Consider the following 26,746-nt stretch of genomic DNA (forward strand, 5'->3'; position numbering starts at 1 on the left):
GTGTACAAATACTAGTTCCATTTTATTTGCAATTTAAAATTTCATACAAGATAAAAGTAGATAATTCAATCTGCCTGAACATTGTTGGTATATGACTCAAATAAAGCCATTTGAATACTTGATATATGATGAACTGACAAAACATTTGACAGGCACAAATGGCCATCATCTAACAGATAACAAAATTAAAATGGGTGTTTTATAAACGATATGAACATACACACTATGATGATTTGACACAGAATAAAAAGGACTTTCGGAACAGGAGCTACGAACAGATTTGTAACCTACACATGGCAGAGCTCTCAAACTTCGGAGAATGATACATACAGTACAAGATACCTTCTCCAGTTCACATACAGAACCCCAAAAACACCACCTACCATCAGACATCAACAAACACACTTGTGGCTCTCTCAATAACGGCCGTGTATGTGAGGGTTTCCACTTATCTGGAGAAATTAATTGTAAACTTGATCAACCCTTCTAAACTGCAGAAATTCCCACAATGTAGCTTCTCCAACATTGGGTAGTGATTTTCAAGCTGAAGGGACAAATCAATATAATGCTTTATTTATCAGCAAATTGCTTCAAATGTCAACATCTGTGCTGAATCATCTAAAGCTTACCAGACAGTTGATCTGAGATGGAGAGGAGTAGTGCTACTCCATCTTGAGTTTTTATTTTTTATTTTATTGATGCTCCACAACTTAAACAACAATAATCTTATGACATATCAAAGGGCAAATTATATATTTTTTAAATGTCTCAAGAATCAATCACACATTGGGCATTTAATAATGTGTCAATGTTGGACGAAAAAACATGAAAAATAAATCAATCTACCAAATCTCTAAAAACCAATGAAATGGGTGGGCACCCAAAACATCTGCATGCAAACACACCTCACATATCTGCAATATCCAGAAAAGTATTACCAGTTGTCCTGTTTGTTCTTCCCTGTGTTTATACGTGCTCCCTGCTCAGGAGGGACTGAGACATCTGGATCAGTAACAAGGTATAAATAAGACAGATGCTGAGTTGGGAGGCTGGGGACTCGTATGACTGGTTGTGAGTCTAGGTGGGCACAGTGATACTGCGGGCTAGAAGTGCCAGCAGAGCTAGCTCCACAACCCCATGGGCTCTTTCCAGTGCCTCGGCAGCCTCCATGGCAGAAAAGCCCGCTGCCTGGATTCTCTGGATGTGCTCAGCTGGAAATTGTTCTATAAAGGGATGCGGAGAAGGGAGAGGAGGGGCTGGAGATGCAAGCTGAGGAGCCTGAGCAAGAGGGGTGGAAGAGGGGGACGAGGTGCTAGAGACTTCCTCAGGTGAGCCCACTGCCATAGACAGAGGGCTGAGGAAATTGTGCTCAGTCTGGAGGCCGAGAGTGTCTGGGGTGTTGGTGCCAGATGCTCGTCCATCTGCAATCCCTCTCCCCTGCTGCCCCTCAGGAGGTTCCCTGAACTCCAGGTCCCCTGCAGGATCAGGGGGAACCTCTGGCTCAGGCTGAAAAACACTGATGTTATTGGCTTCATCTTCCCCTCGACTATCTGTCCTCCTCTCCCCGGAGCCATCTAGACACTGTGGCGGTCCTTGTCCTTCCACAGTCTCTGCTGTATCTCTGTCCAGATGCTCATCTTGGCCAGAGAGATCAGGCGCAGGACACTTAGATGGGCCCTCATCAGACACAGCAGCAGCATGGTTGGCTTTGGCATCGCTTGGTTCTGCACCGGCTGTGATGTCAGTAGAAGGGATGGGATGGGTGTTTTCAGGTGTCGGAGTGCGCGGTTCTGGGGCTACTTCGTCTATTTCCTGTTTGAATGGATGTGACGGGGAGCAGGAGGCGCTGCGGTTCTGAGAGTGAGCCCGGTTGTTGGACACCAGTAGCTCGTGAAGCTCCTTTAGGGCGGCCGCCAGCGAGGGGATGCTGTCTGAGCTGGAGCTGTGCTCTCCTTCAGGCTGGTCCCTCTCGGATGACACCACTCCCTGGGATGCAGTGGGGGACCCCATCTCAACAGAGTCGCACTGGCTAGGAGCATCTGTACAGGCTTCTGTGGCATCGACTGTGTCAGGCTCAATCATCTCCTGCTCCATGGGTTGAATAGGGGAAAGTTCCTCTGAACTGTTCACCACCTTGTCTGATTCAGCGTCTCCCTCTGTGGCTCCATGCTGTACCTCACACCCTGGATTCTGGGATGTGCTAGTCCCGTCTACAGTGGGGGTACTTGTTTGGAGGACGTCTGTTGAAGGACTGGGTACAGGGGGCACTTTGGAGTTGCTATGGCCAGGCAGAGGGTGAGGGTGGACCTGATGAGGTTTAGAACTAGCATCCTCTGCTGAGCATGAAGGCAGAGGAAGCTCCTGGAGGCCAGAGTGGTCCTGGCACCGCCCTGGTGCTGAGGTCTGCTCCATGGTGGCCGGGGCAGACTGAGAGCGATCCAGGGTCTGGGGCTGGCCAGAGGAAGGGCTTTGGGAAGGGGAGGTGGATGAGGACATTTGGTCTAAGGTTCTGGGTAATGTAAATGGTTGGGGCTGCCGTGAGGTAGTTTGTCCATCTGCAGTGTCTATTGTAACAGAAAATATTGGTGAGAATTAAACAGCTGGAATTTGTGAGGAGCCAGTCTGGAAGCATTACTTTGGATAATACGCATTTTATTAGAGATGCACCGATCGACTGGCCACTGACCAGAATGTGAATTGCCGCACCCGTTTACTTTTGCAAAAGTAAAGGGTTATGAAATGCACATTTACTTGAAGGATAAAGATCCACCGTCTCAACCAGAGCCACAAAACTTTTATTCCACTCAAATGTCAACTAAGTCACCTACAGACAGATTCCTTCCGTTTTAACCTTTCAAAATAAGAGTCTTGGATTTAGCAGTATACAATGCATAAATGCTAATGAGAGGGGAGTTATTTCATAGTCAGTTTTTTTCAATTCTCTATAAAAAAAGGATTCAAAAGTGTTTGTGTATGCTGTTAAGTCTAGTTCCTAGAAAGAAATAAAATCGTAATCATCAGGTCAGACTTTTAAAAAATCTGAGAAATTGGCCAAGAGTATTGCAATCGGTGAATCTCTACACTTGAATTATACCTAAAGGAAACAAACCAAAACACCATTCTCCTCACATAGTTTGCTACTTTTTCCTTTTAAATGTATTCATAATAAATACATGTATAGGTGAAAACAAAAGTACAACATCAATTAACCGATCCAGCAGCAAAATAACAGCAAAATAAAAGACAGAAATAGCAATGGACTTAGCACTGGCAATGGACTTGTGAATTTGCAGTACCTGGTTGGTAGGGCCCTCTCCAGCTGTCTCCAAATGCATCAGTGCTGTCCTGCTCAGGGGTTAGGGCACACACCACACACATCATGCAAAGGGACGGAGAAAGTTAGCAGTCACACACAGAGCATGCACCAACTTATCAGCCTTTTCACACACACAGATGTGAAAAGTGTCACCCAAAAACAAAACTTGAGCCTATGTCCTGACAGAGAAGTCAGAGCGTGATCACAAACCTAAACCTCAGAAGGTCACGTCATTACTGCATTTGATCAGAACCCAAAATTATTTGATTGATGCCTCATCTCTGGTGGAGGATTGCCTTACTCAACAACACCAGCATGAGCCAGAATTTACAGCAACTCCAATGATGCTGCTTTATGTTCTAATTCCATTTGTGCAGCCATTACCGGACATGACCAGCCAATTGAAACAATAACAACCACCAAGTGCATCAATGGCAGTAGCACCAATGGTTATGAGCCCTAAAAAGCATTAAAGGGAAACACTTTCATGATTATGTTTCGACTATCATTACAAAATGGATCAAGCGACCAGACAACAATGTCTGTTACATATGAATCCAGAAAATTAAATGCATGATAAATTAAGAAACTTCACATGGATGCCAAAATCATTTAGACATCCATAAAGCCCCATTCTCTCCTGATTATCTGATACAGTCAGAAATATGGTGGGATATGAGGCATAACTATCAAGCTATAAGTTTGTACCCCACAAGGTGCATTTTGGCCTGCCAGATGTTTCTGGCAAATAACACAGACAGAACATACTCTTGTATGGTTCATAATTTTAATTTGGGTTACTACCGCAATAGGTTAGAATGCTTTAATGCTAAAAAAAAACAAAAAACCCCACAGCAGCTTTCTTATCCCGTCTAGTGCTGCAGCACTGTATTCTGGTCCCCTTCCTGAATACCCAATCTTCTCTTATTTGGTCAGCTCACATGCGTAACCCAACACTTTTAACAACAATAACAACAACAACAATAGAGCAGCTGTGCTAAATCTATTGTGGCAAAGAAGCCACTGGACATTGATTATGCAAATGTGCAACACGGTGATGTAGTCTGATGTCAAAGTTGTGGAATTAAAGGTGGGACTACCGACGAGGCGTGTCAGAAAGTCACTCAACTAAGAGAACTTTGGATCCTAGTACCATTTTGGACTTTAACTATAAATGAGAATACGAATGCGAATAAACGATATAACTGAGTGGCTGACAAATGTACATCACCTCACAGTACATGACATCATACTGCTCAAACACTGAGATGATAGGAAACCATCCAGCCACAATCGACAACTGTTAGCAGTCCACCATGCTAACGTTTGTGTAGGAGCATGCAGTATGGATGTCAACTGTGCAAACACAATTTTATATAGCCTTACAAAAAATTCTTGATGAGAAAACTTCTGAGACATAAGCATCATGAATCATCTCATAATAATTAGAAAGCTATCTCACAAATCTGAGGACAAAACAGTCATGATAACTTGTTGTAAGTCTTTGTTTTAACACGCTGGGAGATGTTAATTGCAAAGTTTTTATTTCACCACGACCGGATATTTAAATCACAACATCAAGAATAAGACAAATGATCTTGCTCATTTAAATAATGCAACCACCTACGTTTGTGTTGGCACTACCCTGTCCCTTTCAGTTTGTCTATGTGGGTGGCTTAAAGTGCTGTTCTCACATTCCTTCAGAGATCCATCTGCACTGTTGTCCGACAAAGAATCTGACAGTGTTTTTCAGTCCACGCCAGACTACAATAACACTCACTCAGCACTGCCGATCAGCACAGATGGCTCCATTAAGTACTAAATGGAGACAGTTTCTACAAAATGCGGGTGCTTAAAAAACACTTTAAGACATCACGGCCAGCCAGGACAACTTGAGATGAAGGTTTTAGCTCATAAACTTCATACAGAAATAAAGTTTAAAATCATAATAATCATCAATCAACAAGTAAAGAGCTCCTTATGAGTGTTTCCCTTTAAGCCTAAAAAGCTTGGTCTTTGCCAATGTCTTAAATATCCTTTTCTTACAACTGCCTGACAAATGTCTCCATTTCCTGAGCTCATGTAATTCTATAGCACATCTGAATTGCTGAGGTGATGACATGAAGTGATCATGTGACTGAAAATTCTGATGACTGCATAAATGGGGTTGAGAGTAAGAAGCTTTAAGTGGCACATGCAAATGTGGTTCTACCTGAGCTGAAACAAAAAAAAAGCCCAATCAAAAACAGACTGAAGTGCTGAGATGGGATCTTACCGCTTTCCTGTATGGACCTCTGAAGTGCCTCTGCTAGTTCTCTGTCAGCTATCTCATCTGGACGGGCGTCTTCGCGGCCCTCTGCGCCGTATGCCAGGCGAGCACACTCTGGCAGCTCTGCCTCAGATAGGAAGCGTGTTTCAGTGCCTGTGGTGCCTATTAGCAGTGTGTTCTTCTTCAGGTCGATGGAACACTACAAGAAAAAGAGGACAAATAAAGCTCCCAGATACTCCTCAACCGTCTTTTGCATTTACAATACTAAGAACAGGAAATTTATTATCTAATTATTTCCAATTTCCATTCAATACTGTCCCACTGATCAAATGAAAGGGGGCTCACACCTGATGCCTCTTCAGCATATCCAGGCCGAGCAGCATGTCCATCGGCTGGTCCTCCAAGATGGAGAAAGAACAGGGAAGGAAGTCCCCCTCTATCTGTACCTGAGCTACAAGAGAACAAGACAACACAATTTCAATTTCTTTCAATCTACTAAGAGTCAGATAATCCCAGACATCATTTTATACGCCTATGTGCAGCTTTCAAAGGTGTGGCGAATGGTACACTTAGGTACACTAGGGTGTGGGTATCTGCAGGAAATTAGAAGACAACTTGTTTGCCAGTGGCTCTTTTAAACTAGTACTAAGGGCATTTGTTGAACCCTTGTCAGACATAGTTCCCAGTATACAGGGATAACCTTTCAGGTATCTCAAGTGATTTTCAAAAATCACACACATTTAGCTATATACAGGAACATTTCCTTTGTGCACCTTTTCATACATGCCATGGAGAACTGGAATATGCAATAACTAGGCTGGTCGTGTGTAGGTGGTGGAAGACGTCGCATTATTGTTATCTATGTAGCTACTGAGGCAATGTTATTGTGATGTGCAGTATATAGCTGTGTGAACTGAAAAAAAGCCTGACACTCACCCAAATGAACTCTGCCTATGATCTTCTGTGTACCGACTCCCTTTGCAATCCCGGCCCAGCGACGGTCCACCAGCCGCATGATGTTGCAGCGCTCAGCACACGCTTGGCTCATGATGGTCATCTGGGCACCTAAAGAACAAACAACACCAGGCTTTACAAAAATATTTCATTCTCATCAAAAATCTGAAAATGCATGTGCAATGAAGACAGGAATACAATGCTGTGTAAATCCAAATGGTACCATAAGGATATCTTATGTCTGTGCTCCGGGAAGATGTGACTGTTCCAGATCTTGGCTGAGTCATGATTGGTGTTATAAAGATTACAAGAGTAATAATATCCAGAAAGAGCTTCTCTTAATATCCAGAAAGAGCTTCTCTTAATATCCAGAAAGAGCTTCTCTTAATATCCAGAAAGAGCTTCTCTTCTGCTGCGTTGAAATTTCCCTTACTGAGGTGGGTCTCGCATCTAAATAGGTTGGCTACATTCTACTGACTTATATGCAGCTTTTTTTTCTTTTTAACTTGTAACTGATTATTGTAAAAAATCGATTAGAAGAATAAATGTTAGTCACATGCTTATATTAGTTGCATTCCTGTTAATGACCACAAAACTGAAACCAAGACAAGTGCCATCAGGATGTAACGCTCATTACCTGAGTCAACAAAAGCTTTCACAGGGTGCCCATTGACTTTGCAGTTAATGTAGAGCATAACCACCTGTCCAAAGCTTTCTGGGGCCTCCTCCATTGCAATTGTCATGTTTTCTTCTACATTGTGCTGCCTGAAATATGCACAAACCCAACAGAAAAGGTGACAAAAATTAAACATGCTGCCTTAACTTGTTGGACAAGCTGCTATGCCTTATCTCTGAGCTAAAGAGTAAAGTAGAATTCATTAAATTACACATATTTTCTAACAATTTATTATACAACAATATCTCATTAAAACTGAAGCTGTACCGTGCTGATGACGACAACTCAACGAGATCTATGGTCTACACACACGCCATACCTGATGTCCTCCTCAATCTTTGCTTGGGCTTCCAAATCAAAAGGATCAGCAGTCAGAAGTCTGATCCTCTCTTGCTCTCTCTTAGCTCGATCCTGCTGTTGCTCCAGCAGCACTTTGGTGAAACGCTCTGAGGAAAAATACACAGTTACACCAACATAACACAGGAAATGACAAACATAACTCAAGGCATCTCTTTTCTGTTTACCCAAGTCTCCGCTGAGCAGGGCCTCCGCAAGTGGCGGGTTTCTCTCCTTGAGGAGTGAAAGCTCATGTGGATTGGATAATAGCATCTGCTGGAGTAAGGCAGGGTCATCCAGCCCCTGAGGAGAGGAGCCACGAAAGGCCGCTGGCGTGGAAGATTGGGTGGCACGCGGTTGTTGCTGTTGCTGCTGTGGTGGAGGCGTAGGCTGCTGCTGCGGCGGTGGCGGCTGCTGAGGCGAATGTGGTGCCTGTTGCTGCGGCCTTATGGCACCACGATGACTAGACGAAGAAGAGGTGCCGGGGACTGTGATGGAACGAAAGTCAATATGGGGCAGACCTAAAGAAGACAGAGGACAAAAGGTTGAGAGGTTTGCATTTACATTAGCTGATGCATACATTGTTTATATCTTTTTATACATATTGCTGCTTTTGTCCCTAATGTAGAACTCCTTTTTTTTTTAAATCAACACTTTCGTTTCACTTCGTGTAATATGCACTTACTTTCCTCATACTTTCAATGACTTATCTTGATTTAAACAACCAGCCAACCCCTTCCAACACTATTCTACCTTGCTTATTGGGACAAGGACCAGTAAAACTGGTTCGATGAATGTATTTGGATGTTGTGAATGTAAGCATCAGAGCATTATCAACATGGAGAGTAATGAAATACAAAGCAACTGTTACTTGTCACTGGTGTGCCTCTTTTTGAGCTTTCAATTCTTTTCACTGTCAAAGTAAAATCAACTCATAACGTTAAACACATCAATCCACGTAGAGTATTAAACCCTAAGAGCCATGTCATGGGACATTTATCTACAGTAATTACAGTTCCAATGATTTATTCCCCAAACACGTGTGTTACCTGGGAAGGCTGGCTGAGTTGGTGGTGGCCTTCTGTCAGCTTGCCTGAGAACCACCACGTCTCCATCCTTAACACCATAGTTCCCCAAGGCACGAGTGGGGTCGTTAAGAGTCTGTTCTACATATGTGATCTGTTTATGGAAAAACAAAAGTATTGAATTGAAGGTCATCATACAGAAGACTTACAAATTCTTGCTTTCATTGTATTTGGATACTAAGATTACAGAACTCACATGACTTGATAAACTGAGCATACTTGACACAGACAAGTTATTTCAATAGATCACAACATGCTGCAGTTAATATAAATCTGGTAATATCTGGCCAATATTTATCAAGCATCACTAAAATTTGCCTCCAAATTGTAGTGGTGTGGAAGTACAAATTGTCAGAAAATGTAAGTATTTATTTGAAGTACAAGTTCCTCAAAATTGCACTTAGTTACATTTCATCACTAATTATTCTGAATTTTTAAACCCACGTTTTTACCTAAAATGTACATCAGTGCCAATTAATGATTACTAGAGCCCAACCAATATGTCGCTTTAGGGCCAATTATTATTGGCCAATATACACTTTTTTTTGCAGTGGTACCTTTAAGGTGATTATCAAAAACTTGTGATAAAAATGCAGTGGAAGCATGATATTTTACTTTATAACAATAAACTTTACTGTTTAAAATGCCTTCAACGCACTGAAATACTACACTCCACTTGAAATTCAATAATCATATATGACCTCAAGCATATTTTTTTCTGCACTGTGTCTTTAAAATAGAACAGCTCATACTGGCTAATATCAATAACATATACGCTGATACATCTGTATATCATATACGGTCGACTGATGGCTTTTTCAGGGCGGACACGGATAGTTAGAAATCATGGAGACTGAAAATCAATACCTGGGTGATGTGACTGATATTCATTTGTAGTAAAAATTAAACTCTTTTTTTCAAAATTTCAAACAACTAGTGATGAATGAACCTCAGTATAATTTACTCAAAAGCTGTTCTTAAGTACAATGTTGAGGTACTGTGCATGACTGTATTCCTCTTTCTGCTGCTTTATACTTCTTCTCCAGTACATGTATTTGAAAAATTGAGTTGCAGATTAATCAGTGTTTATAGGATATTGATTGTGACGCTTTACCAATCAGATATTGTTGTGAGCATTGTGTGCTGCATCAGGGGCAAGGTAGCAGATTTTTTAATTGGTTTATCATATTGTCAATCTGACTGAAAATTCATGGATAACAATCATTGGAAAACGCTAGATTTCGATTATATGGCTTAGGCTTGGACAACTGTCTGTCTCCTTGGTAACTACTAATTTGTATCTGTATTGTGCTGAAAAAACACATCAGTTGATCACTATTAATTATCAGAATAGCTGCTTATTCGTTTTGTTGATCAATTGTTGACCAACAATCTATTCATTGATCATCATTTCAGTGATACATAAATTATATGCTCTAATTGAACATAAACTACTGTCCTGAAGGCTATGATAGAGTTAAACATATAGACATAAATAGACACAACCCTAATAAAACTATAATTATAGCCCTTGCCCGGGGGGTATTAAATGCATGGCCACAGTCTATGTGCTAAAGTTATTGCATAACGCCTCTGTATTTTGGACTAGAAATCGTGTTCTTCCGCTAAACTTTAAAACAACAACAACTCGTTAACGTGACAGTTTTGCTATTGAGACAGTCTTTCATCCAGTCACTGTTCAAACTGTGTGCTGGAGTTTCGGTTACTTTAACATGGATTACACACCATTGTGAACATACTTAGCTTGTGTCAGTCAAGAAAAAGTCTCCCCATGTCTTGAGATAACGTTAGAAAGCAGTTTGCGTTAATTAATGTTAGCTATGATGTAGCAATGTCAAATTAGGCTCTATAAAGATTAGTAAATTCAACTATTCAGGCTAACTTCATGTGACCGTTAGCCTTGATAATGTCTGTGAACTAGTCAGACAACAGTTAGCTAGCTTTGTTAGTTATTCATCGGGTTGACTTTTGGTTTCACGTTTATGACACCCACAGATAAATACGGCTGTTTGTAACCGTTATTAGCTGTTGGGGACAAGTGTCTGTTTGACTGTTGCTGATAACACCAAGTTTCGCAACAACCCGTCCACGCAAAACAGCAAAAGTACGATTCATGCTAGCAAGTCAGCTAGCTAGTTAGCTCCGTTAGCTTCCCGGCTACCACAGCTAGCCTGCCTGGGTCTTACCTGAATTTCCCCTGCTGGGATTCCTGATTCCAGTTCACAAAGTGCTACAAAGTCTCTCAGCTCCAGCTCCGGGGACACATCGAGGGCGAAGGTGGTTTCTGGGCGATCCCTCGGCGCGCAGAAAACGGTGACCAGCATCGCTTTTTTTCGGGACAGGATCACTGGACGAACCCGCTGCAACAGAATGCGGTTAGTGTAGTTCCCTTGTCTCACAGAGGAAAACCCACTTATTCTTCGGATTTTCACAGTTTAAAGACGCGTTTCAAAGGGAAATACCTCAAAGAGTAAGCTTGTATCACAACAAAAGGCAGCGGCTGCTTTGCACTTACTTGGTAAAAGCCTGGCGTGACAGTTTCTCTTTTAACAACTAAACAACATCAAGTATTGCTCAGTACTGCCGCATTTCATTCAGCTTGTTTTTCGACATGTCGCAGAATTTGCAGTCGTGAGTACTTTCTTCTTCCAGTTTTAAAAAAACTCATTACCGCCACTTAGTGTAGAGTTTGGGACTTACACACATTCAAGACATGATGGAACTTGAAATAATTTATATTAATGAATAATAATGGCCATCATTTTTTTTTGACACTCACACAAAAGACCAAATGAATTATTCAGGATATTTAAAGCTGCAGCACTGATTCTGATTTGACCATAGTATAAATTAAATCAGCAAGTGTCAGCAGTTTCTTTGTGTAGCACATTTATAGCCCACACAGAATACTTAATGTAACTCACCATTAAGCAGGAAATACAACATGAAATATTTATCATGAAAACATAAACTAAAGAGAAACAAACAAATAGAAAACTTAAAAAAGAAGCAAAATACAACGTAAACCAAAGACAAATATTTAAAGGGTTAGGGTACCCTGCTAATCCCAGGTATGTAACAATTTGTCAGATGTAACTACAAACAAATGTCATCACATCATAACAATGTTATGTGTTGAAAATTTGTACCCTGAAGTAAACATGTGCGTAATACTGATGTAATGTGATCCTACCTTCTCAGTGATGTAAGAACAAGTGATAGGGGGATAGCGTGGCTGAGACTGAGACTCTGTACCATCAAAAATATTCTGAAGTTTTTTTTAAAAAAGTTGCATAATATGTTGCTTTAAGATTGGTATAGATATGGTGGGTAATCAACAACACAAGTAAGTTCAATCAAAGGCAGTCGAGAATATTTGTAACTTTGATTTCAAGCAAAACTATTATGCTTTTTGTTTTTTTCCATTCCTTCAGCATGTTGTATCGGTTATTTGTTATGAAAGATCTTAAATGTTAAAAAAGGTCAAAGTCTGCACAAACAGAAGCTCCTCTCTCTGCCTTTAATTCTGTGACTTTGTGACATCACACTGTGTCACACGTTTGTGTAATCGATGCCTCGCAGCTAGTTTGGCCTGAATTGATTGATTTAGCCAAGCTGCTCTGTTGCTGTTTGAAGTGATGGGTCATGCATGTGTGAACTGACCAATCAGAAGAGTGCGTTTGAAATTCCATACTATACTTTACATACTCAATATGTGTACTATCGTTCAACATACTTTTGAGTGAATAACAGTAGTATGCATCTTTTCAGACGCACTGTTTAGCGCAGAAGTGACACGCTTCCTGTGAGCCTCTTGCCAGTTGGATTGGAGAAGCGTAACCGTGGTAACCTGTGGCAATCTGCAATTATACTCTTTTAATGCATCTAATAATAATAATCTAATAATACATCCTTGATAGGCATCCAAGAAGAACACACACAATAATAAATGCAAACCGCAGGTGAACTCGTTAAGTCATGTTGTTGTACTGGACTGCATTATATTTACATTATATCATATTATTATAGAGATGCCAGTAGAGGTGAGGTTGGCACGGGTTACCACATTGTCGCTGTCCGCCATTGTCTGTTGTGTTGTTGTTGTCGTCACTGCTGCATTGCATTGTGGGATATGTATCCCGGCGTAGTGTCCAGTGCTTGCATACTGTAACATTTACCGAAAATAGTATGCACCTCATGTACTTTTGGGTTCATACTAAGGTTTCGGACACACTAAAAAATCTCACATACTGTTTTAGCATATTCAGTAGCATGTTAGTATGGAATTTCGGACTCAGCCTCAGTTTCTGGAGATAGGTCTTATAGAGGCAGGAGCTAAAACAGAGCGTTTCAGACAGAGGGGGAGTACAGAGTTGCAGCACTGGACAGAATGAGACAGCTGATGTGATGTGAAGAACTTGAAAATAAGCACAATATGTCTTCTTTAAAGGTAAAAGATAGCTTTGTTGATGCTCTGTTCTGTAATGTAGCTTAATGTTGCTTCTCCATGTTTAGTTAGGACTTGATTGTGGCTGTTACTGTAGAGTTTAGCCCTCAGCCAGTCCATAAGTTTTTGGGGGATAAGTGCTGAGTCCTAGGCTTCTCTGCTTCAGTGACAATGATGAGACATGATGGGAGAACCAGTTCATATAGTTTTGTCTGTTAGGTGATAAAAGTATACATATTTTTTTAGTTTTTAGGTTTCTTTTTATTATAAGTTTTTATTGGGAACCCCCCCCCAACTAAAACTACTTTCATCTTTTCGTTGGCGTTTCATCTGAACTTAACAAGAGGAAGTGCAAAACATCCTACTAACCACGTAGTTTCCTAATTTACTCCATGCAGATATCACCGCTGCAAGAAACATACATCTGATCACATCCTCTGTTCAAAGGGTTTTAATCTACTTGAAATCTGGTGCCAAAACAACAACAACATTTTATTATTTTTTTTAAATTTGAAGAATTACTTCAGCTCAACTTAAACTGCACAAGTCCAGGAACATGTTGTGTTTTCAGAATGGTTTGATTATCCATGAGTGTTTTAATGAGAGTCTTAAAAGTGATTTTACATGGCAGCCATCCCTTACCTGATAATGGTGACCTTCATACAGATATCCAGAAATACACATTTTAAAAAAAGCCATGCAAATACTTTCTCTTCTTGTAAAGATGACACCCAGCTTTGAACAGTCAAAGAGTAACACATTTTAATACCACAACAAAAGATACTGCTTTCATCTGCTATATCGAGAGGTCTACTAGAAACATAACCTCAGGTTCATTCATTAAATGATCTTGATCACACGCCTTTTAAAAAGTTTGGGGTTTTGACCGAGAGCCGCTTAGAATTTTACTGTAAAAGTTGACGAAATCTACAAATTATTGTTGTTCAGTACACATGCGTGAAATATCATCGTCTCTGATGTGACGTCATTTTTAGTAACTTAAACTGAGATGAAAAAGCAGTAATAGTGAGGACTTCTGGTTAAGCAATTAGAGATTAGAGTTCTGTGGCCACTGGTTCAAACATGTCTCTCCTGATAAGGCATGAAAACGAGAACTGAATGTGCCATACTTGCATTTTTGCATATTTATCGGAACACCAACCCGGATTGGTAACTCTACGCCAATTACTGTCTATGTGCACATCTACATTTTACTCACAACACCGAAACAAAAAAAGGTGTAGTTCTCATTTCTGTATTACCTCAACCAGGGTGCAGTCCCACTCGCTTCAGAGTTGTTTTTTGATGCTTAATGAGGGAGATTAAACAGCACAAGACCTCACCTGTCATGATATTGTGTCCACAGCCCTTGCAGGAATGTCAGTCTTAAGTTGTTAAAAAAGTTTTATTCAATTCAAGGACACTGGATAGAATCTCATCTTGTGTCTGGTCCCAAAGAAACAAAATTCCAAGTAATTCCAATTCCAAGTAAAACCCTCCTCTGAATACTGTGTGAACGTGTACACACTGTGTTCGATTGACATCTTCACCCTCCAGCTAGTTTCGCTGCATCTTTATCTTTCTCATTAGTCTTAGGTTTAGTGTGGTTTGCAGGGCTTCTACAAGATAAATTATTATGAATGAAACATAAGAATACAACTATGAATGAATCACGAACTGAACTGAACAGAAAACAAACAAAAAGGAAATTTTCACATCTACTCATTTAGAAAAATCATGTATTGAACAAATGGCACAATTCTGTAGATACATCACTATAGTTAGGGGTGTAGCACACAATTCAAGGGCACTCTCCATGTGCCTCTCCTCGCATCAAAGGATATACATTCTAGTATCTTTCAAACTCTTATACATTATAAAATCTTTGCATACTAAGTCCGCCCTCCCCCATGGTACTAATCTCCGGATCACCATGCACAGAGAACTGTAGCAATCGCTGTACTTCATTCACTGGAAAGACACCCTAAAAACCATTTTTTTCATGTCATGTTTTATTGTACATTTGCAGATTGAGCCACTGTAAAGGTTGACTTGTGGTTGCACGCAGGCTCTATAGAGTGCTGATGCCGTAACCTATGCAAATGTACACCAAAGTAAGCATTTTTACACGTGCCCGCATGTGTCCACAGCGGTGAGCAGTTTGCCAGGAGCACTCCTCCGGCTCACAACTGTGTCTCTGGGCTAGAGAGACCACACAGTCATGTCTGACTGCAGGGAGGGCCATCTCTCCTTACAAACTCAGCCTGAACGACTTGGTTTTGGCAAGCCAGAAGGGCTGCTCGTTCTGGGGCAGCTGTCCCTTCGGACATCAATCCTGTCTGCTCTGTCTGGCCCAGAGACACTCAAGTCAAAGAGCAGCAACCAGCTGGTCAGGAGGGACTAAAATCTATAGGTTGCATTCCCCGTTATAGCAGTGCCACTAAGCACTGGAGGAGAAGCTGGAGAATGTGATGCCTCCAGTCATGCATGTACAAAGAGGTGGTGCTGTAGGTATGGTGTTGATTCAATATAGAAGCGTAACGCAAGCTTAAAGGGCACTTTATCACATTTTAATCTACCACATCTAAGAAGGTGCTGTTGCTCTTTCTTTTGGAACATTTAGGCAGCAGGGAGGGTGGCAGACTCTTCCCCCGAGTGAGATATATCATACATGAACTTTTGCTACAGTGGAAGTTTAAAAAAAAAACTGTAAAAGCAACAAAGGAACAAAGCATGCAATGTTCTGACACTTCAAAAACAGTGTAAAGGTCCAATGTGTAGGATTTAGGAGTATCTACTAGCAAGAATGGAAAATATTGTACATAATTATGTTTTCATTGGAGTATAATGACAAAGAATAATTGTTTTTTTCTTTATGTCAGAATGAGCCCTCTACAGCTGTAGTGGGTATGCCGCATTGCAGTGTCATGTTTCAACAGTAGCCCAGAACGGACAAAGCAGACACTTCCTCAAGAGAGTGACCTTTCACATTTTTCATGTTTCTTGTGGCCACAGTAGGAGAGGGTGAGGTGACGGGTGCCACTAAATCCTAAACACTGGACCTTTAAAGCTCTAGTTCCCCAGTGCGCAGTGGAGTTTTTTTTTTTGCCTTTTGAAATACTGTCTCTGGAGCAAAACAGCTTTCTTGCACACTGTTTTTGATAACGCTGAGAAAACCCTGATAACCCTGATTAAAATCTCCTGTGATGTCAGCAAGAGGCAAACAAAATACTTCTCTACTGATAAACTTGTGTAGACAGCTCAGTCTGACTCATGACTAATCATGGATGGCAAATCTTGAAGATCACTTCACACTGTTTCCTCTTGCTGAATTAATAATATTATTAATGTGTCACTTGAATATGAATACATTCATAATTTTCTGATGCGCTAATGGAAATCTTTTATTAACTTCAATGAATGGCAGTCAGCTTAAACTTTTTTTTTTTTTTTTTTTTTAAGATTTTAACATCCGTTTGCAGAAGTGGAGCCTTTGCATCTGTGTGGTTGATCTTGCAGATTATCAGTATGTGGTTATTTCCATAGCTCTTGGTCCAAAAACAGGTATAGGTCTTGTTCTGACTAGCAAAACATTCAAGCTGCTCAAGTTTCCAATAGATCAACCACAGAGTCATCACCTATTTTCCAAGAAAAAAAAAAAGCCCGGATAAAATGTTGATAAACATGCTGAAATTGTTAAAAATCTGCATTTGATTCTAGACAACAACATTCTAATTCCTAAAACCTTTTTAATGATGGAGTAGACTGATGGGCAGATGGAAAATGACTTTAATCAGTTTTTAAGTCTATGGCTATAATGATAGAGGACACCTTCATATATAAATTACAGATGTGAACATTATATCATATGTACCATCATCAGTATTTTAAGACAACTGTCTGTGAGGCATTTATACTCCCTCATCAGGGCACAGAAGCCAGTTCAGGTTGCAGTGAAATACTGGCTTAAAGGCATTCCGTGGTGTGAAAGTTATACCTTGTCCAATTTAATTCACTTTTTTTGTCTGTCAGGACAAAATGTTCTGGGAAACCATGATACAGTATTCTTTCAACCCCAAAACATCTAATCATGATGTTTTCTTAGATGGCTTTTGTGAAAATCTGAAACAGTTGCACCCCTGTTCCTTACCATGGACACAGTACATTGACAGATAAAGAGAGAGATTTTTATGCTGATCATAATAATTATTATCCTTATTATTTTCCTTCTATCCATGCCTTTCAATCCTCGTTACAAAGTTTCATGCTGTTTGTAAGACATTTCTATACATTCTCGGTTATGATATGTAAATATATGAATCATAACGTGAGTTTCCTCACGTATAAAGGTGATTCCCACTCAGCTTTGTCTCACACTCTGTGGTGGAAACATTCAGGGGCACTCGCACAATATGGTTCCGCTTAAACTTCTCGTAGTTACTTTGACTTTTTTTGAACTTCTTGTCAATTTGGATGCTCAGCTGAGTTGCCCGAAAGGTAAATAATGACTTTCTTGTATTTTTTTCTTCTCATTCAGAATAATTGCCTTTTTAGAATATAACACGTTTCTGTTTTGCCTGTACAACTTCCTCTTTTTTTCCTCCATGTGCTTTAACTGCTAAATGGGATTAACGTGTATTGTCTCTGTCGTCTCTGTGACATAAATCAAGGTGGAAGAGTTGAGATGCAGAGTAGTGGGCCAAAATGTGCCCCCTGCCACAAAGGAACCTACCAGCCTTACGAGAATGAATCCCAAAGTTGCAAACCATGTACAAAGTGTAATGGAAGTAAGTGTTGAATTTTTATTATGTCACCACAACTCTAGAAAAGTTATAAATCCATAGTACGTGCAGGAAAATTGTTACACTGGTTGTGTCTACAATTTGAGTATTAAAAGTTCATCTATAATGTTCTTAAAGTGTACCGAAGGATGATACCTGATGTGGTTAAACTACATTTGAGTCAGAAAATGTTATGAATGCTGTTATAAGAACAACACATTCCACTCACATCTGTTTGACTTGACAGAGAACATATTTGTTTCCTTATTATCTAATGAGTCCCTTAGCCATTTTCTTCATTTCCAACTGTGGTCTAATTGTGGTCGAGAGAGCCGTCAGTTACAGAATCAGGTCAACCCAGCCACAACTCAATTGTTAATATAACTTACAGGAAATGTAAATGGTGAGAAAGGTCTCAAAGCAACCATTACTCACATTCATGCAAAATGAAGACACAATTATAATAGAAGTCATGCATTAAATACGTCTTGTCGAATTTGTTATGGCACCAAACAAGTCCTGATTTAATGATATAATAATGTTAGGTCTTCTGAGAAGTGCAGGGGATTTCTGCCTCATTATGACCAGATGACATGTTGAGTAGCATCACTGTACTTTTTTTTTTTTTTTTTTACTTTACATGGAAAGTCAGTTTTCTTCCAGAGTTTTGCTAGAATTTCCGATGTCTTCCTGTTCATGAGGACCCAGTCTATGTGACATCTGGAGTTATTTCATTGTCTAGTTTTTTGAAAAAAGTTAAAGGGAAGTCGGCTGGAATTACGTCATAACATTCACACAATCTCGTATTTGAATTGTTGTATTTTCTTTTTCTTACGAAGGTTTGTTGAAACTTTGCAAATGAATCCTGCTCTGCTTATTTGACTGTGTCTATTTATTTTACTGTACAGTCCTTGAGGAGATTAGGGAAAAAAATTTAGTCAGGAGAGAAAAATCGTCACTCGTAGATATTCGTGACTTCATAAACTGAATAAACAGACTGTCCTCGAAGAACAGTACAATTTCATACTGTTTCACTGTTTGATTATATTTCCAGAACCATATTATGAAGCCACCTCTCTAGTTTCAGACAGCGTCCTGGAAACCTCATTCCCCGTTGATTTATTCAGTTACTGAAATACTGTCCATCATATGAATTTGTTAGTTTATTAAAATTGTAAATCTTTCTGAATTTGAATGTATTTTGATCAAAACTACATAGTACACCTTTAAACCGTCTTTGAAACAAATCCTGAAGATGATTCTCTTGACCCGTGGTGTAAGTTCATCAGTCAGTGACAGATATTTGTGTTTATAGCATTTTTCTCCTGGCCCATAGATAAACCTACATGTTATTTCACACTCTCACACCATTTTTAACAATTGTGAGCCCAAACTTTGTGCCAGATCAGCTCATAAATGTGGTTCACTTTGTCTGTTCTAAGAAAAAAAAAAGGAAATATATGACATGAAGTGGGTGGTTCTCAAGTTATGACCTTGTCTTTAACAAAGATTTTTTTATTTTTATAGAATCTGGGAGTGTTGCCATACAAAACTGCACAAAGGACACGAACACAAAATGTCAGTGCCGTGGGAATTTTACCCCCCTGGACAAGTCCGATAATTCCACTTGCAAATGTGACATTGGATTTGAACTCAAATCTGGAGGTACAAATATGAATCACGCAACACTGCACGCAGCATATTAAAGAAATTGTCTTTTTATTAAGTCATTATTTTTCCTTGTCAGAATGCTCAGAGTGTGAAGTTGGATATTTCAGCACATCGATAGACTCAACCTGCCGAAAATGGAGGGAGTACGTCTGCTGCATTATAGCTTTTAAAGAAACATTTCAGAAAAAAACAAATGTAATCTCAGCGATGTCTTTAATTGTTAACTGTTGTGTTTACATCCATATCTTTCATCCTTCATTTTAGATGCAAATCAGGCGTGCATAAGGCTGGAACTAAGATCTCAGACGCCATCTGTAAGAACGAGTCGAACGATGACACTTATGTCAGTGCGTCCCCCACACCAAACAACATTGTCACTCCAGTCATACGCTTCACATCTGACCGTCCACATGAGGGGGCCCAAACTCAGAAGATACACACTACGACCACCACATCTGCTCCGCAACACTTCTTCACACAGTCACCTGTTCAACCTCCAACTGCAGGCAGCCACATCGGTAAAACATTTCCTGTCCAATTTTTATTTTATTTTATTCATTTATTTATTTTACAACATAATTTCAGATCAAAAAATGTATGTTAAATAACCCGTCACTTGCTTGTCTTCTTCAGGTATGATCCTCATACTTGGAATTGTTTTACTGCTTGTGCTGACTGCTGTGGCCTGCAAGCAGCACACCATTCCCAAGGAGAGACCGCAACAAGAACAGAGTATGTGGCCGAGAGATTCTTCACTTAAAGGAATAGAATGGCATTTTCAGAAAAATATGTTCGATAGGCTATGTGGATTCTTGTTCAAACCTATATGAGGGGGTTAATACCTCTCACACGCCTGTAAAGCTCAGTTGGTTAGCTTAGCTTAGCACAAAGACTGGAAGCTCAGGGAAACCGTGTAAGTCTGTAGAAAACAAAAATCCACCTCTCACCTATTCTTTTGAACATTTCACAAGTGAAGGGTGTTTCTCTCGAATATGTGCCTGTGCTCCATCTCTTCAGGGATTGCCATTCATGTGCCCCGTTATCTTTTAAAAAAGGAAGATAATTTGAGTAGAAATTGTGGCTGACAGAGTGTTGACAGTCTGACATTTTCATTAACTACCCTTTAATGTTTTTTTTTTTTTCAGAGAATGAGTCATTGTGTAGGAAGCCAGTGGAGGAGAGCGGCCACAGCAGCAAGGCCCTTCTCAAGCAGAATCCCTGAGGTGAAGCGTTCAAATCTGTCAACATGTGCTGTGAATTTTAAGATCAAGTAATCATCATATGAATGACTTCAGATGGATCACTTTAGAAAATATACCAGAAAAACTATTTACTCTGTTGTATAGCAGAAGTATTCACAATATATACGTCAATATTTGACCATTGTTTGTTCTGTTGTTAAAGAATACCGGGTGAATTATGTGGAAGATTTGTATGTATCATACCTCACATTTAGCTGTTTAACTGTAGATCAGTGACTTCTTTAAGAAGATAATTTTATCAATAATTAAATATCTGTGTAACCTCAATATTTATTACAGTTTGGATATATAGATTTTTGCATAACCACCTCAGAGATGATGCCACTAAATGCCTGACAATATTTCAAACAATCCTTTTTACTTTTGCTAAAAATGCACATATAAACATATTTTCTGCTGCTTCTTTACATCCATATGGTGTTATATAATGTGAATAAAGTGACAAATTTCTGAGAAATATACAGTATGAACAATATTGTAGTAAAAGAATTAACAATCCGTACCTTTTATTCAAACTCTGACGACCTGCTGGGGAGCCTTTGAAAAACATTTTTCTTTCCTAATGTCATCTTTCTGTCTCTGTTTTTGTCATGTTTTGTTTACTTCAGTTTGTTCCACTGGTCGCAGGTCTGCTGGGCTGAGAGCAGCACAAAAAAAACATGCTTTCAGTTGTGTGTGGGGTTGGGGAAGGTCCCCTTGTGGATTTAAATGTGTCTCTTTTTCCCACTGAACGATACTTCCTCTCATGTCTTTCAGAGCCGTTGGAAAGATTGATGTTTTTAAATGTGTGTGTGCTTTCATGTTGTTTGTACCTTGCTTCTGACTTTTCCCCAGATCAGTACAGTCAGAGGAGTTATGAAAGCATGCCTCATTATTTTTATCCGTTTATGTTCTGCTAAGAAATCAGATACACAAGCCGTTAAATAACAGGTGGCTTGATGTGTGTATTTATCTGGCCCTGTCTGAATAGTACAGTTGACTCAGTAGCTAAGTTGCATTGTGGGTAATGTAGGCACCAGGTTTATGAAAAGGATAACATTTGTGGAATAAAGAAAGGTCATTCTTTCTTTCTCTGGTTCCACTGTGTCTGTGTTGATCTATTATTTTTAAACTTTTTGTAATGATTCCAACAGTGGACTGCTGTCTAAAACCTGGCTCCCACCTTACCCACAATGCAATTGAGCCACTGAGTGATATCACTGGCGGTAATTTATCAGGTTGCTTTATACAACTTTTTTCACATATAGAGAAGTACTCCCCAAGACCTGTAAACACACTTTTGGTGGCGTTACCATTTAAGTAAAACTATATAGGAGTAAAAGCACTGCATTTAAAGTATGAGTATGTATGTAAGGATTAGCAGTGAAATGTACCAAAAGCAAAAGTACAGAAAAATGACATTGTACTGAATAACACATATCATATACTGTATATTGTTTTGTCTGAAAATTATGTATCAATCTGTAAACAATATTTACCGTTTTTTCTTCAGAAATTAGAAAACTAAAAATGTTTGTTCTCACTTTAAGGACTTTTCTCAGTTTTTTGGTGAAATATTTGATCATCCAGCGAGACATTGATTTCATATAAGAGTTCTTGAAAGACGAAAATGTTGGAAACTGCTGGTTTAATGAAAATGTATTACATTTTAAAAGTTCATCATATGTATATATATTTTTAATGTAAAATAATGAATCTGACAGGAACTTAACTGGAGTAGAAGTATGAAGTACTTCTATTGTACTCAAATTAAGCGCAAATTCCTCAAAGATGTGCTAACGTACAGCTAATGTAGTGATATTTGTTCTCTGTTTTTCAAAGTGCATGTGATTTGACCCTGGAAATGTGTGAATAAAGATTTTCTTCATAAACTTTTCGCACAAGTAAACTCACTGGGTAAGAGCATGTGTTACTGAGTACGCACATACAGTGGAAACAGTCCCTGCAGATACTTTCAGTAAATGCCAGTGATTCAGGAAGTAGGTGTGTGGTTTCAAAGAAATACACAACTTGAAAGCCATTAATATCCTTCTTGTGAAGTAACAGCAACTTTACACATCGATTAACATGATTGAAAGACGACAACTGATAAAACATGATTTCAGGCGGTTTATGAGACTTCGTGCAGCTCCCTTGAACCCGAACAGAAGATTTTTACAGCTGTTTCTCACATATGCAGTAGCACTTTTCAAGACAGACTGTGATGAATTAAATCAGAGGAATTCCCCTTCAGGACAATAAAACATGAGGCGGAACACTGTTTGATGGCACTGTATTTTCCAAAGCTCCGTGTTTGTCAGATTTCAAAGCAGAAAAAAGACCTCAAGAGTTCGGCAAAGCCTTCTGTACTTCTGTATTTGGAGCCCTCAAATGTCATGTAACCTTTAGTAAGCTTATAATCGTGCCGAAGGATCTGCTACAACAGGAGACAGAGCATGACACCCAGCCTCACCACAATGCCCACAGAGTGGGTGGCTCTTGTGCAGTGCAGTTCTGAAAGGTAATCTAGTTTTCTGCAGTTTACTTACCGCCCTTTGCGGCTTTAAACAGAAATGATTAACAGCCGCTACTGTGAAGAATTACGTGTCAGAGCGTCTGCGGATACGTCACAGTCTGAGGGAAGTTTCAGGCATGCGACCATGTGGTTATGTGTGAGTGACAGAGACATAAGTAGACGTCATCTTTTAGTCTTGGTGGTACCACCATATGTGATGAGGTTTTGAAGGGGTAGTCGATTCAGCTGGTGGATGTTGCCAAAAGATTGCCAAAACACAGGATCTTGTGTTACTGTGTGTCAGGCTGCAATCTAATGTGGCGACTCACAAACTTCATGAAAATGCATTCCAGAAGTCCTGTTTCACAATGAGCTCCAAGCAGTGACATCTGAGGGTAAAGGGAAACCTCGTAATTCCTCTCTTTCTTTTTTTTTGTTTTTGGGGGGGGGGGCTTTTTTTCATTTTGTTGTTTTTGTTTTCTTTTGTAAAATGCCTTATGTGACTGCAGAGGGAGCTGCATGAAATCTGACAAGCTGCCTCGCATGACACTTTTATCAGTAGTTGGCATCAGTGAGTAAAGTTGCTGCAACTTCACAAGGATGATTTGTTTTGGTTGTCTCAATTTTGTGCTGATTTCTTTGTGGACATGTGTGATTATAGTCATCAGTTTAGTTTTTAATCCATCAATTCTTAATTCAAACCAAATATAATTGTGTTAAAAATGATCTTCAAGGAACTTTTAACTGGTTATGAAATGGTCTAAGTTAATGTTGATGCCTCGAGACCATGAGCAAAAAGATTTTGTTTAACTGTTAGAGTTATTGTTGAAGGATAAATTCACCTGAAACTGGAAAGGTAACCGTTATCGACTGACCCCTGCATGGATGGATAGTCTGGGTTAAGTTTTGTTGTCCGGAGCTGGAGCACTCCCTAATATCTCAACTTAAATGGGTAAACTAATAATAACAATAAAATGGTGACAAAATGGTGCTTATCTGACATAAGCCAAGTCTCTGGATGCCCTGAGATCTGAAATTGATTTGTAAATTATCTAGTTATCTACATTCTCACTGCTGGTCAAGCCTATGCACCTCCTTCAGATGGGTTGTGCTAACACCTTTAGCTTAGCTGCTACATTAACGTGCGGAGTCCCTATCTGCTACAGTTTTACAGGAGACTGCTACAAAGCTGTTTCCCTGTAAAGCTCCAGAAATGTCCCGTGGACCACAAAACTTCACCCAACTTTCTATCGCCATGAGGGCGAGTAGATAATGACTGAGTTTTGGATTCTTGTATGACCCTTTAATGTCTGTCACTGAGTACTCAGATTTATCCGGGCCAGATAAGACATTTATGTTGGAGCGTTGAGGAGGAGTCCAGAGGTTTCACAGCCTGAAGAAAGAAGCTGGTCTGAAACAAAGTTTACTTACTTTCACCGTCATCATCTTGTCCATCAGTGCCACCACGATCAACAAAACCTCCCTTGTAGTGGCTTTGGATATAAATTAAAAAAACGTGCGCAACAAAAGGATGAAGTGCGATGCAGACAAGGACGACAGCAAACATCAAGCTCTGTCAGACATTTATGGGACCACAAGTGATGCATCAGTGTTGATCTCTTACTCACACCAGCTTTCAGAATGAGTCACGTGTGGAATGATATCGAGATGGTGGGCTTGATTCAGTCTGATTCCCTAGCATACACGGCAACTATATAAGGCTCAACGACAACAACAGTAGGGGTGCATACAGTAATCTTTTATCACAGATTTGTCTGCTGATTAATTTTTGATGAACAATTAATAGTGTGAGCTCAAAAATGTCACGACAACTAAAACACACTGAATTTACAATTATATTAAACAGAAAGAAAAACAACAGATCCTAAAACTGGACAAGTCAGAACCAGTCGGAATTGTTGCTTGATAATAGCAATATCATTCATGAAGTGGTCCGAGAGTGTTTCGCTTTCCCCAGGAGCTCCCCCCACCACCGGCACCAAATGTCAACAAACCTCAACCACACGTCACCTGAAGTAGCTGCAGCACATACTCATATGTATCTAAACACCTCCTAAAACCAGTGCCATTACTGTTTATCTGTGCAAAATCTCATGCCTGTGACAACGAACAGAAAAAGCCCCAGTGCAAGCTTGACCACATTTCATATCTTTTAGATAGACTTACTGTACATCAACACTGGACTTTCAGTTAGCCCAGGGTGAAAAAAAAATCACATCTCTAAATTTCTGTCCAGGGTTAACATTTAAAATATTTGTTGCATATGACGCTTTCTGGTTTGACTCAACCAGGAATACTCCATAGTATAACTCTTAATCACACTGCTGATTCTCGAACCCTGTGGTTTTTGGGGTTGCAGCTGAAAAGTTTGGGAAAACTCCATGTAGTGGGGTTCAGTAGGCTAACAGGGGCTGTAAAGGTAACGTCTGACTGCAGGAAGTTTTATTGGTGATATTATAAGTACTGCTTTGATGGCCTCCTCAAACTACAGGCTATGGGTTTTCCACACACCAAACTGAGTCATACTCAGAATATATAATGTCTTCAGTTTATTGGCTTCTTAATGTCATGTTCACATTGTGACTTACTGATTATCGCTGTGCACTATTTCATATGCATTCATTTATTGTGTCAAATGATGTGGCGGACTTGGTGCTACAACGGTATCAGATTTCCACTAGGCGAAACAAGTTCATACAAATTCATTTTGATGATGTTATCGTGATATATGTATAGAAATCATCAGGGAGGTGGAGAGAGAGGCTCATAACTGTAAAGAAATATGCAAAAAGGACAATTACGGCTTGGTTGCTACTGAAAAGATAACCTCATGAACGTATAAACAAAGGATCCACAAGGCTGCTGGATTATTAGCATGACATTATCATATGCTTTTGATACCAATATGGTATCAATGCTTCATTTTTTTTTATATCATGGTTGCCATGCGTATTACAATATCATGTCACCCCTGATCAGACAAATAAACCCTGTAATAAACCCTTCTTTGGCTGAGAAACAGGATCCCAACTGTCCTAATGTCTCGTGTTTCAAACTGTTGCTGTAACCACGGAGACAAACCACACTGCAGTATTAGCTGAGCTGAAATCTTTTTCTGTCCAACCATCCCCCTTTAATTAAATCAAGCCCTATCCAATATCAAAATCAATAGCACCCATAACTACAGATTATTAATAACAGATCTCAGATCTGCATCAAAATGTAGCTACTCTGTCATATTTATCAGCCACCTACGGCTGATTTTCTTTGTTGAGATCTGTGCATTTTTCCCTGAGAAATTAACGAAGACGTTGGAAAAACAGCTTGATCTCCCAAACTCAAAGGAAGCTAGAAAAAAAATCTCAGTTTTATCTACACCAAGAGCTTATGGGGTCTATGCTGGGCTGGGACCC

General features: G+C 39.7%; 2 protein-coding genes across 5 annotated transcripts; one reads left to right on the forward strand and one right to left on the reverse strand.

Annotated features, from left to right (window-relative positions):
• Position 1: 1 nt before the first annotated feature.
• Positions 2 to 11,011, reverse strand: ddi2 (DNA-damage inducible protein 2). 2 transcript variants are annotated; one of them, XM_037100908.1, is made up of 10 exons: positions 10,844 to 11,011; positions 8,601 to 8,730; positions 7,740 to 8,072; positions 7,535 to 7,661; positions 7,177 to 7,304; positions 6,522 to 6,650; positions 5,933 to 6,036; positions 5,592 to 5,784; positions 3,297 to 3,345; positions 2,464 to 2,564 (listed from the first exon to the last, which is right to left on the reverse strand). In XM_037100908.1, the coding sequence occupies exons 1-9, from the start codon at positions 10,979 to 10,981 to the stop codon at positions 3,335 to 3,337; spliced, it is 1,293 nt and encodes a 430-aa protein (XP_036956803.1). In that variant the 5' UTR covers positions 10,982 to 11,011; the 3' UTR covers positions 2,464 to 2,564; positions 3,297 to 3,334. The 2 variants fall into 2 exon arrangements, with proteins under 2 accessions (XP_036956802.1, XP_036956803.1); XM_037100907.1 differs by lacking the exons at positions 5,933 to 6,036; positions 6,522 to 6,650; positions 7,177 to 7,304; ... (2 more) ...; positions 8,601 to 8,730; positions 10,844 to 11,011 and having other exon boundaries at positions 2 to 2,564; positions 5,592 to 5,684.
• si:ch73-361p23.3 (tumor necrosis factor receptor superfamily member 4) lies at positions 10,899 to 22,665 on the forward strand. Of its 3 annotated transcripts, XM_037100910.1 has the most exons (8): positions 16,826 to 17,601; positions 17,775 to 17,891; positions 19,413 to 19,550; positions 19,633 to 19,699; positions 19,821 to 20,074; positions 20,190 to 20,288; positions 20,702 to 20,779; positions 21,575 to 22,665. In XM_037100910.1, the coding sequence occupies exons 1-7, from the start codon at positions 17,517 to 17,519 to the stop codon at positions 20,776 to 20,778; spliced, it is 837 nt and encodes a 278-aa protein (XP_036956805.1). In that variant the 5' UTR covers positions 16,826 to 17,516; the 3' UTR covers position 20,779; positions 21,575 to 22,665. The 3 variants fall into 3 exon arrangements, with proteins under 3 accessions (XP_036956806.1, XP_036956805.1, XP_036956804.1); XM_037100911.1 differs by lacking the exons at positions 16,826 to 17,601; positions 21,575 to 22,665 and adding an exon at positions 10,899 to 11,032 and having other exon boundaries at positions 20,702 to 21,316; XM_037100909.1 differs by lacking the exon at positions 21,575 to 22,665 and having other exon boundaries at positions 16,828 to 17,601; positions 20,702 to 21,316.
• Positions 22,666 to 26,746: the final 4,081 nt, after the last annotated feature.

The sequence above is a fragment of the Acanthopagrus latus genome, chromosome 6 (assembly GCF_904848185.1).
Source record: "Acanthopagrus latus isolate v.2019 chromosome 6, fAcaLat1.1, whole genome shotgun sequence".
Lineage (NCBI taxonomy): Eukaryota > Metazoa > Chordata > Actinopteri > Spariformes > Sparidae > Acanthopagrus > Acanthopagrus latus.